The sequence below is a fragment of the Panthera onca genome, chromosome A2 (assembly GCF_046562875.1).
Source record: "Panthera onca isolate mPanOnc1 chromosome A2, mPanOnc1 haplotype 2, whole genome shotgun sequence".
NCBI classification, from domain to species: domain Eukaryota; kingdom Metazoa; phylum Chordata; class Mammalia; order Carnivora; family Felidae; genus Panthera; species Panthera onca.
Window position 1 is genome coordinate 25539951 of NC_138340.1, and position 12767 is coordinate 25552717.

The 12767-nt window shown below is 37.8% G+C and overlaps 1 protein-coding gene across 2 annotated transcripts in view; it reads right to left on the reverse strand.

The window, feature by feature from the left end:
* DNAH12 (dynein axonemal heavy chain 12) overlaps nt 1–12767 on the reverse strand; it is a 211253-nt gene that overhangs the window by 86652 nt on the left and 111834 nt on the right. For both annotated transcript variants that reach the window (XM_081794954.1, XM_081794955.1), the window contains one exon: nt 5501–5662. In XM_081794954.1, coding sequence (XP_081651080.1) covers nt 5501–5662 — 162 coding nt within the window. The remainder of the gene's footprint in view (nt 1–5500; nt 5663–12767) is intronic.

Sequence of the window (12767 nt, forward strand, 5' to 3'; positions counted from 1 at the left end):
AAAAATGTTAACAGGGTTGTCTGATAATGAGATTATGGGGGACTTTTAACTTTCTTTATCTCTACACGACGTTGGGCATCATCGTCCCAAAACCAAACTTCTTGAATTCAGGTCACAGCCTGCAGTTTATTACCTATGTGCCCTTCGGGAAGGTTATTTAGCCTCTCTGTAACCTAATTTCCTCATCTGTAAAATGGGCAAAAGAGTACCTATATCAGAGGGTTGTTGAAGGATCAATTGAGTTATTACACATGAACACATGCAATAGTTCTTGCTGCATAGTTAAGTGGCTGTTAGCTTTTACTTCATATCCTGCCTTTCTCCTTGTTCAGAGCACAAAAAAATTTCATAGTCAATAAATTATCTTATAAATAGATTTAAAAAATGTTTTGATAGCAGATATAAGGAATGGTCACAATGATCATATAAGTTCTGTTGCTACTGCAAGGAATTGATTTCTCAAAGAATTCTCTATTGTAGATATGTTCTGCTTTATGGGATATCTATCTTCATGGAAAATTATAAATTGACTCTGTATATACATTATGAGAGTAATTCTCAAATTATGATTATTATGATCAGTGTTAGTCTACAAAATTATGTTCAGGTGGTCTACCTGCATTAAGTCTGAGTTCATACTCGAGATGCAAATAGAGAAAGGTAATATATGGTTGTAACTGCAGAACAAAAGTTTGTGAAAAGAGCTAGGATGGTAATTTAAGTATGGGGGTTATTTACATAGAAATAATGGTTAATGCTTCTAGGTAGGTAAGCTGTCTGTAGGAGAATAGTCCCCCCCCAACCCCCCCCCCCCCCGCCCCACACACATATATTTTGTGAACAGGACTGATTCAGGGGTGTAAGAAAATGAGCAGCTACTGAAAAAATTAGATAAATGGAGTAAAATTTCACAACAGTCAAGGGAAAGTAGAATTGAAACATATGTTCACACAAAAACCTGCACACAAAGGTTTATAGCAGCTTCATTTGTAATTGCCCAAACTTGGAAGCAAACAAGATGTCCTCCAATAGGTAAACGGATAAATAAACTGTGATACTTTCAATCAATGGAATACCATTCAGTGATAAAAAAATAAATGAGCTATCAAGCCATAAAAAGATATGGAAGAACCTTAAATGCAGACTGTTAACTGAAAGAAGCCAATCTAAAAAAGCTACATACTGTATGATTCCAACTATGTAACATTCTGGAAAAGCTAAAATTATGGAGACCATAAAAAAGAGCAGAGGTTGGTAGGGGTCCAGGGGAGGAAGAGAGACATAAATAGGTGGAACTCATTGCATTTTTATGTCAGGGAACCTATTCTGTATGACACTTAATGGTGAATACACATCAAGATTCATTTGTCAAAACCCATAGAATGTACAACACAAAGAGTGAACCTCAGTGTAAGCTAAAGAATAGATCTCACGGTTTGTGAGATCAAGCCCTGTGTCAGGCTCTATCAGAACATGGAGACTGCTTGGGAGACTCTCTCTCTCCCTCTCTCTCTGCCCAACCCCTACGTGTGCTCTCTCTAAGTATATAAAAATAAAAACTTAAGAGAATAATGAATTACATCAAATATGAATGAGAATTGTAAAAAGGAAATGAGAAAATATCACTAAATGTGGCAAATAAGAAGTCCCTGTTTTGGGGCATCTGGTGACAGAGTCCATTAAGAGTCTGAATCTTGATCTCGGCTCAGGTCATAATCTCACTGTTCATGCGTTCAAACCCCACACTGGGCTCTGTGCTGATGGCACGGAGCCTATTTGGGATCCTGTCTCTCCTTCTCTCTGCCCCTCCCCTGCTTGTGCTTGCTCTCTCTCTCAAAATAAACAAACTTAAAAAAAATTTTTTTTAAGAAGTCACTGTTTTATTCAGGAAGACACTGAAATAATTTAATTCTGCAAGGAAGGCAAATAGAACAGTGGAAAAAATAGTCTGGAAAGGAGGTCTGAGGCTGGAACTCTATTGCTGAAGTCAGAGACATGTGCTGAGTACTATAAAAGGTATTCTCTAAGAGGATCAAGTCCAAGCCATACAGGCCAGTTATCAGAAGTGAGGTTTAAACTAAAATCTTTGTCAGAGGGATAAAGTAAGCAGAGCCTAAGACGTAGTCTTCAAAGGGGGATGTACAGGATAGTACAGAGTATAGAAAGAAATTATAGAACTTCTTTCATATTACCTTTTCAACTTAATTTTTCTAATAAGTTTATTTATTTTGAGAGTGTGTGTGTGTGTGTGTGTGTGTGTTCATGTGCATGCACACATGCGCTCAAGTGAGTGGGAGAGGGGCAGAGAGAGAGGGAGAGAGAGAGTCCCAAGCAGGCTCCACACTGTCAGTGCAGACCCCAACATGGGGCTCAAACTCATGAACCATGAGGTCATGAACTGAGCCAAAACCAAGAGTCAGACACTTAACTGACTGAACCACCCAGGTGCCCCTTACCTTTTCTATTTTAAAAGGTCAGCATAAAGCAAAGAGAAACAGGGATGTATTTCAGTACTCTTGAATTCTAACTATGGCTACTTCTTTGTGGATGAATTGATATGATGTTCCTAGACTTGGAATGTGAAGGAAAGAAGTTCTTAAGGTCACTGCTGGATCATACCACAAAAAAACACTGAAGCAGCAATTCTTATTAAAATAACACCAGCATTCTTCACAGAGCTAGAACAAACAATCCTAAAATTTGTATGGAACCTGAAAAGACCCCAAATACCCAAAGCAATCCTGAAAAAGAAAACCAAAGCAGGAGGCATCACAATTCTGGACTTCAAGCTGTATTACAAAGCTGTAATCAACAAGACAGTATGGTTTTGCCACAAGAACAGACACTCATCAATGGAACTGAATAGAGAACCCAGAAATGGACCCACAAAAGTATGGGCAACTAATCTTTGACAACGCAGGAAAGAATATCCAATGGAAAAAAGATAGCCTCTCCAGTAAATGGTGCTGGGAAAACTGGACAGCAACATGCAGAAGAATGAACCTGGACCACTTTCTTACACCATACACAAAAATAAACTCAAAATGGATGAAAGACCTAAATGTAAGACAGGAAGCATCAAAATCTTAGAGGAGAAAACAGGCAGAAACCTCTTTGACCTTGGCCACAGGAACTTTTTACTCAACATGTCTCTGGAGGCAAGGGAAACAAAAGCAAAAATGAACTATTGGGACCTCATCAAGATAAAAAGCTTCTGCACAGTGAAGGAAATAATTATCAAAACTAAAAGGCAACCAACAGAATGGGAGAAGATATTTGCAAATAACAATATCAGATAAAGGGTTAATATCCAAAATCTATAAAGAACTTCTCAAACTTATCACCCCAAAAGCAAATAATCCAGTGAAGAAATGGGCAAAAGACATGAATAGACACTTTTCCAAAGAAGACATCCAGATGGCTAATAGACACAAGAAAAGATGCTCAAGATCACTCATCATCAGGGAAATACAAATCAAAACCACAATGAGATACCACCTCACACCTGTCATAATGGCTAAAATTAACAAACTCAGGCAACAACAGATGTTGGCAAGGATGCGGAGAAAGAGGAACACTTTTGCACTGCTGGTCAGGGAATGCAAACTGGTGCAGCCACTCTGGAAAACAATATGGAGGTTCCTCAAAAAATTTAAAATAGAACTACTGTATGACCCAGAAATTGCACTACTAGGTACTTATCCAAGGGATACAGATATGCTGTTTCAAAGGGGCACATGCACCTCAATGTTTATAGTAGCACTATCAACAATAGCCCAAGTATGGAAAGAGCCCAAATGTCCATCGACTTATGAATGGATAAAGAAGATGTGGTACACACACACACACACACACACACACACACACACACACTGGAATATTACTCAGCAATCAAAAAGAATGAAATCTTGCCATTTGTAACAATGTAGATGGAACTAGAGTGTATTATGCTAAGTGTAATTAGTCAGCCAGAGAAAGACAAATATCATATGACTTCACTCATATGTGGAATTTAAGATACAAAACAGATGAACATAAGGGAAAGGAAGCAAAAATAATATAAAAACAGAGAGGGAGACAAATCCTAAGAGACTCTTAAATAAGAGAACAAACTGAGGGTTGCTGGTGGGTGCTGGGTGGGGGAAAGGGCTAAAGGAGTAAGGGCATTAAGGAGGACACTTGTTGGGATTAGCACTGGGTGTTATATGTAAGTGATGAATCACTAAAATCTATTCCTGAAATTATTATCACACTATATGTTAAATAATTTGGATTTAAATTTCAAAAAATATTAAACCAATCTTGAAAAAATAAAGGTTTCTCATTTTTGTTTATCTTTTCAAAAAAAATTAAAGGTTTATCAATTTTATTTATCTTTTCAAACAAAATACTGAAGCAATGGAAAAGTTTTGTAGCAACATGACAAGATGAAAAAATAAATAGCTAAAGTGAACAGGAAAGTTTAGCAAAGCTTAGGAATACCCACTCCCCAGGGGTGGCTATTTCTTGGATGAGAGTAAAGGGATGAATTTATCCTATGAATTAGGAAAGTCACTATTTTTTTCATCAGTCTTGGCCACATCCTTGACATTACCCAGATGAAAGAGAGAACTTGGGATCTTTTCTTTACTCCTTTTCTCCTTCCCCACCCCAGGGCACAGACTGGTAAGATACCATTTACTGAGGGTTTTCTAAGTACCTAATGCTCCATAAATGCTTCATTTCATTTGACTTTCAGACCTCACAACAACCCTATGTAGGAGGAACTATCATGTATATATATTAGTTCCATCCCATACAAGAGAAATGCAGGTGCTTCAACTACTAGGGTGAATCCATTTTACTACAGATGTTATCTCTGGAAACTGAAATGAAGCATCTAGCTATGAGTGATACATTCTATGGGTAAAAGTAGTTATAGCAACAAGAAAGAAAAAGCACTAGTAGAGATCTTGTGTAGGAAGATATTAGAAATGGGGGTAGAAGGAGAGGACATCAAACGTGTTGGCATTTCACAACTATCTTTTTTTGTCTATTAAATCACAAAGCACGATTTTCACACGTCAGAATTAAGACAAGCAGTTTTACTAAAACTACTTTAGTACTTTAGGACTTGTCTTTACTAATTTTTAAAAAATTTATTAACCAGTGGTAAACCATAACAGCTATTCAAGCAGTGTTTCAAAGTTCTATTTTTTCTTATCTTTGCAACCCTAAGATGGGATTTAAAATGTCTAATCACTCATAAGACATACTAAATAAAAGAGATGAAATTGCCATCATTAGGAAAAAATGAATTATAAAAATTCTGTCTCATAACTATGGTAGAAGCCATTTGAAGTTTACCAAAAAAAAAAAAGATATATTAAAATAGTATACTTTAAATTTTTTAATTACAAAAATCCTATTCACAAGCTGTACTTATCCTGAAGAGCAGAGAAAAAGTTGCTAGACAAGAACATTTCTGTGCTGGGAGTGGCACTCCCTAAAAAGCATTTACCTCCATCACTTCCTGTTTTTCATCTGCAGCAAAAATGTTAGGTACTTCTCCAGTATTGAGCACACTGTCAATATCCTCTAGAAAAGCTTCCTCTTTAATCTGAGTGTCCGTGATTAGAAAGACTGTCTTCTGGCCCTTCATGCCCACGTCCCTTAATAGAACCTTAAAATAAAAATACACTTGTAAGCAGAATGTGGTACACATCTGTTGTTTTTGCTTTCCCTTCCTTTCCCTTCTTTTGAGAATGATATCTCAATTTTAGAGTGGTACCTCTTTCCACTTCTGATGGGGCTATTTTTCAGGGTCTCCAATTTTCCCATCCCCTGAGTAGGAAACCCCAACTAGTCAGAGTTTCCTGAGCCTGTAGACATAGTTGTTGATTCAGAGGAGGGCATGATTTTAAGACAGCCCAATCAGATTCTTACTTTAGGGACTAAGATGGATTTGAAAACAGAAAGAATCTCTGTCATTCTGAGAGGGAAGATATAAAGACCAGTAATCTAAAACTGCTAGGGGCCAACAGTGTTGTCTCATGGAATGAGTCTGTTGGAGAAGGAACCAAATAGAGGAGAGCAGTGCCAGGAGATAGAGTAATTACTGAGTGCTTAATTTGAGCTCCTAAATTCAGCCATATCAATGCCCTATCTACCTCTGGACCCTTCTGTCATGTAAGCCAATTACTCCATATTTTGCTTAAGTTGGTTTTTTGTTTTGTGTTGTGTTGTCAATTGTAACCAAAGATTCCCAATTAATATAAAGATATGGACTCAGTGGCAGAGTGGAGCAGACTTGTTTAGGATGCTAGAACTAATCGTTAAAATTTCAAAACTTGTGAGAAGATTTTTAGACACAGCATTAAAAATTAAATTATATAAGCTTATAATTATAATAACAAAGGTAACAAAACATAAATCTTATCACTTCTTATATTTGCTACTATTTATCTTATGGAAATTATTTAAATTTATTGTTGTCTATACAGTAAAATACCATATAATGGTACTCAAACACAGAACTTTTCCCAGCTCTGTTTTCAGTGACATCATCCATGCATGAGTTTCAATCATCCATGGTAGGAGTTTTTACACCACAGAAATTGTGAAATGCCAGAGGTTCTCCTGAACCCCCTGGAGAGTTGGTTGTTAAACATTTGCCAGTATTCCACTAGATATATTTCAGGTGAAAACAGCATTACTTCTCTGCAAATTTTTATTTATTTATTTATTTATTTTTAATCTTTATTTATTTTTGAGAGGGAGAGAGACAGAGTGTGATCAGGCGAGGAACAGAGAGAGACAGACACAGAATCTGAAGCAGGCTCCAGGCTCTGAGCTGTCAGCACAGAGCCTGACATAGGGTTTGAACTCACAAACCGCGAGATCATGACCTGAGCCAAAGTCAGATGCTCAACCAACTGAGCCACCCAGGTACCCAAATGATTTTTACATTTTTTAATGTTTATTTATTTTATTTTTGAGAGACAAACATAGAATGTGAGAGGGGGAGGAGCAGAGAGAGGGAGACACATAATCTGAAACAGGCTCCAGGCTTTGAGCTACCAGCACAGAGCCCAATGCGGGGTTTAAACCCACAAACTGTGAGATCATGACCTGAGCTGAAGTCGGCCGCTTAACTGAGTGAGCCACCCAGGCACCCCCAGCAAATGATTTTTAAAATAAACTTCTACTTCTAGATTATATCTTTTAAATAAATCATATCACTTAAATAAATGCTGAATGTTAATATATACAAAATTATGCCTTTCCCATAAAAGTCATCCTCCAATATGGAAGTTGGTGTGTTCCTAGAAATACTTTTCTATCAACAAAACTAGTAAAGGTAGCTTTTAAATAAGTATTATATCTAATCATATCAGATTTTTTTTTAAAGAGCTTTTTCTTCAAGGCAGAAGGAATAGAGTTGAATTACTTTGAGCATTCTGGCTTGTCTAGGGGCCACCTGAGGCACTGATTTCTGTCTCACCTGTCTTAGGGCACTTATGGGAACAGGGCTTAGTTTTGATATGAGGTTGGAGTCCACTGAAAACAGAGGCAAGTGCCCTTGCAAAATGGAGCAGCAGAGACTCTGAAGTTCCACAGGAAGGTGCCAGGGGGAGCAAGAGATTAGGGGCAGTGGAATACAACAAAAACCAATACCAACAGATCATGAGAAGAAACAGGAAATTAAGATAGCCCAAGGCACCTGTATATACTAGAGTACACAAAAGCACATGCACAACCCATAAAAAAGATGTACCCCCCCAAAAAAAGTTCTGAGAAGTCCCAGATTTTCTAACATGGTGATTGGTGAAGATTCCACCCTGCATGAAGCCAGTCTATAAAGACTGGGAAAGGTGGCAGTTTATCGAGTGCTCAAAACTCAACAGATCACAAGACATACAAGGAAACAGGGAAACATGGCCCAATCAGAAACAAAAACAAAATAAACCCTAAAATAACAACAACAACAACAACAAAACAGATCTAAGAACTACATAACAAGAAACTCAAAATAACTTTTAAAGATGCTCAATGAGCTAACAGAGAATACAGATAGACAACTAAAGGAAGTCAGGAAAATGGTGCATGGACAAAATGGGAATGTCAAAACAAATATAAACTATTAAAAAATAACTTAGAAAGAGTCTTATGGGATACCACTAAGTGAGATGGTATACATACATAATGGGATACACATTATGGGAGCACGAAAAAGAAAAGACAGGGGAGAAAAGGCAGATAACTTATTCAAAGAAATTCTAAAATCTGAGGATAGAGGTGAACAAATGAGGTAGAAGTAGAAATTCAAGAAGCTCAGGGACCCCCGGGTGGCTCAGTCGGTTAAGCAGCCAACTTTGGCTCAGGTTGTGATCTTGCAGTTCATGAGTTTGAGCCCCGCTTTGGACTCTGTGCTGACAGCTCAGAGCCTGGAGCCTGCTTCTGATTCTGTGTCTCCCTCTCTCTCTCTCTGCCCCTCTCCTGCTCATGCTCTCTCTCTCTCCCAAATAAATATTTAAAAAAATTTAAAAAAATCAAGCAGTTCAACAAACTCCAACTAAAACCCAAATAGACTCACACAACAAGACACATTATAATTGAACTGTTGAGAGTCACAAATAAAAAGGGAACCTTGAAAACAGCAAGAGAAAAACAATGCACCACACACAAGGGAGCTTCCATGATATTATCAGCATATTTGTTAGCAGAAACCTCGGCAAGAGGGGAGTAGGATAATATATTCAAAGTGCTGAAAGAAAAGAAAAATCTGTCCACCAAGAATACTGTATCTGGAAAAACTGTCCTTCAAAACTATAAAGAAATTAAGATCTTCTCAGATAAAAGCTGAGGAAATTCATTAACACTAGATGTGCCCATCAAGAAATGCTAAAGGGAGGGGTGCCTGGGTGGTTCAGTCAGTTGAGTGTCTTACTCTTGGTTTTGGCTCAGGTCATGATCTCAGGGTCATGGGACTGAGCCCTGCATCAGGCTCCATGCTGAGTGTGCAGCCTGCTTAAGATTCTTTCTCCCTCTGCCCCTCTGCCCTGCTCACACACACTCTCTCTAAAATAAAAATTTTTTAAAATTTTTTAAATTAAAACCTTCAAAAAAATTTTAAAAATAAAGAAATACTAAAGGGAGTCCTTCAAGTTGAAATGAAAGGATGCTAGGGACGCCTGGGTGGCTCAGTCTGGCAACTGACTCTTGATTTTGGCTCAGGTCATGATCTCATGGTTGTGGGATCGAGCCCTATGTCGGGCTCCTCACTGAGCATGGAGCCTGCTTGGGACTCTCTCTTCCTCACTCTCTGTGCCTCTCCTGTTTGAGCACACCCATGTGCATGCACACGCTCTCTCTCTCTCTCTCTCTCAAAATAAATAAACATTAATAAACAGAAAGAAAGGATGCTAGACAGCAACACAAAGCCATATGAAAATATGAAGTTCTCCAGTAAACATATGGACAAATATAGAACTCTGTATTATTGTGATTTTAGTGTATAAATTCACTTTTAATTCCTGTATAGAGGGGCGCTTGGGTGGCTCAGTCGGTTGAGCGTCCAACTTCGGCTCCGGTCATGATCTCGCAGTTCGTGAGTTCAAGCCCTGCATCAGGCTCTGTGCTGACAGCTGGGAGCCCAGAGCCTGCTTCAAATTCTGTGTCTCCCTCTCTCTCTGCCCCTCCCCCACTCGTGCTCTTTCTCTCTGTGTCAAAAATAAATAAAAACATTAAAAAAATTTAAAAAAATAATTCCTGTATAGAATCTAGAAGACAAAAGCACAAAAACCTTTATAAACCTTTATGTTAATGAGTACACAGTCTATAAAGACATAATTTGTGACATCAAAAACATAAAGGGGGGGCAGATGTAAAGGAGTAGGTTTTGTGTGTCCGTTTTGTAAAGGAGTAGTTTTTGTATGTGATTGCAGTTGTTACAAGTTTAAAATAGATTACTACTTTAGGATATCTTATGTAATCACAATAGTAACTCCCTCCCCCTCCCCAAAAATCTAGTTTTGTGTATATTCTATAAATGAGAAGGGAGTCAAAGCATGCCACTACCAACAATCAACAAAACACAAAGGGAGGCAGTAAGAGAGCAAAGGAGGGACGAAAAAGGTACAAACATTCAGAAATGCCAAATACACATAGGGGAAGGGAAGGAAAAATAAGGCTGAAACAGAGAGGGAGGCAAACCATAAGAGATTCTTAAAAACAGAGAACAAACTGAGGTTTGACGGGGGTAGGGAAAATGGGTGATGGGCATTGAGGAGGGCACTTGGTGGGATGAGCACTGGGTATTATATGTAAGTGATGAATCCCTGTATTCTCCTCCTGAAGCCAAGACTACACTGTATGTTAATTAACTTGAGAAAAAAAAAAAAGCCAAATACAAACAAAACACCAACAGTAAATCCTTCCCTATTAGCAACGACTTCAAATGCAAATGGATTAAATTCCCCAATCAGAATATATAGTTTTGCAGAATGGATTTTAAAAACAGGACCCAATGATATGCTGCCTAGAAGAGACTCACTTTAGACCGAAGGGCACACCATAGGTTGAAAGTGAAATAATGGAAAAGATGTTCCATGAAAATGGTAACCAGAGGAGAGCAGGGCAGCTATACTAATACCAGACAAAATAGTAAAAAGCTGTTATAAGGGACAGGAAACATTACATAATGATCAAAGGGTCAATTCATCAGGAAGATGTAACAATTATAAATATTTATGCACAAAACAGAAGAGCTACTAAGTATATGAAGCAGGGGTGCCTGGGTGGCTCAGCTGGTTAAGCATCTGCTCGTGCTCTCTCTCTCTCAAAATAAATAAATAAACTTAATTTTTCTTCCCCTAAATATATGAAACAATGACAGAATTGAAGGGAGAAATAGCAACACAATAGGAGGAAACTTCAACATTCACTTATAATAAGGGCTAGAAGAACCAGACAAAATGTCAATAAGGAAAAGGAGTATTTGAACAATACTATAAACAAACTGGACCTGACAGACATATATAGAACACTCTACCCAACAAGAGCAGAATATACCTTCTTCTCTAATGCACATAGGACATTCTCCAGGACAGATCACATATTATGCCACAAACAAGTCTTAACAAATTTAAGAAAACTGATACCAAATCAAGCACCTGTTCTAATCACAATGGAACGAAACTATGAATCAACAGAAGGAAAACTGGAAAATCTGCAAATTCATGGCAATTAAACAACACACTATTAAACAATAGATCAAAGAAGAAATCACAAGGGAAATTAGAAAATTTCTTGAAACAAATGAAAATGAAAAGTCAACATACCAAAACTTAGGAAATGCAGCAAAAGCAGTGCTAAGAGGGAAGTTTATAGCTGCAAACACATCAAAACAGAAGAAAGATCTCAAGTCAACAGTCTAATTTTACACCTCATAGAACCTCAAAAATTGAATAAACCAAATCCAAAGCTAGCAAGAAAAAGGAAGCAATAAAGATTAGAGGTAAACAAAATAGGGGATTAAAAAAATCAGTAGGAAAAAAAATCAGTGGAACTTAGAGGGTTTTTTTTAACCAACAAAATTAATAAAATCTAGCAAGATTAAGAAAAAAGAAAGAAGATTCAAATAACTAAAATTAGAAATGAAAGAGGGGACATTACAACCCATGCTACAAAAATTAAAAAGGATTATAAGAGGGAGCATGGATGGTTCTGTTGTTTGAGGGTCTGACTCTTGATTTTGGCTAAGGTCATGATCTTAGTGTCATAGGATCAAGCCTTGTGTCAGGCTCCACGCTGAGTGTGGAGCCTGCTTACGATTCTCTCTCTCCCTCTCTGCCCCTCTTCCCTGTTTCTGTGCACTCCTTTCACTCTAAAATTAAAAATTAAAAAAATAATAAATTAATAAATAATTAATTGAGTAGAATACTATTAACAATTGTATGCCAACAAATTGTATAACCTAAAATAAATTCTTAAAAATGAATGAAGTGGGGTGCCTGGGTGGCTCTGCCTGGGTGGCTCAGTCAGTTAACTGTCCGATTTCGGCTCAGGTCATGATCTCCCAGTTCACAGGTTCGAGCCCCGTGTCAGACTCTGTGCTGACAGCTCAGAACCTGGCGCCTGCTTTGGATTCTGTGTCTCCCTCTCTTTCTGCCCCTCTCCCACTCATGCTCTGTTTCTCTCTGTCTCTCTCTCTCTCAAAAATAAACATTTAAAAATGAAAAATTAAAGTACAAATAGATTTAGTAACATGCTCAAGATAGCTAACCAAACATGCAAAGCGGTAATTAAAACTGAGTCTGCCTAACTTTAAAATCTATGTTCTATCTACTGAAGAAGGCTGCTTTCTCAATCTGTCAGTTCATTTGGTAGTAAATGTATCAAAAATTTTCCTCTAAAGTGAGAGCAGAAAAAGAAACACTGTAATTTTTTGCTCTGTGTCTAGGTAAACCTCTTTGATATCAGCTTGGATTCTACCACTTCCATATCCAGCTCTCTAGGCTAACTTTTAGGCTATAGAAACTTCATATGTGAGGGTGAGTGTAAGTGAAAAAAGTCCATCAATCTTTCTATTTTTCATTTTGCATCATCTCCCTTCTGTGAGGGATGTGAGGCATGTGAGGATGAAGCCCCAGGCATCTACCCCACTATTCTATTGGTTTACTGGGAAAGCAACATTAATTGGGCAACATTAATGACACCATCATCACCATCAGGGTTCACGTTTAACAATCTGCTGGAAAACATAGGTTTATCGGAAATGAGACCTC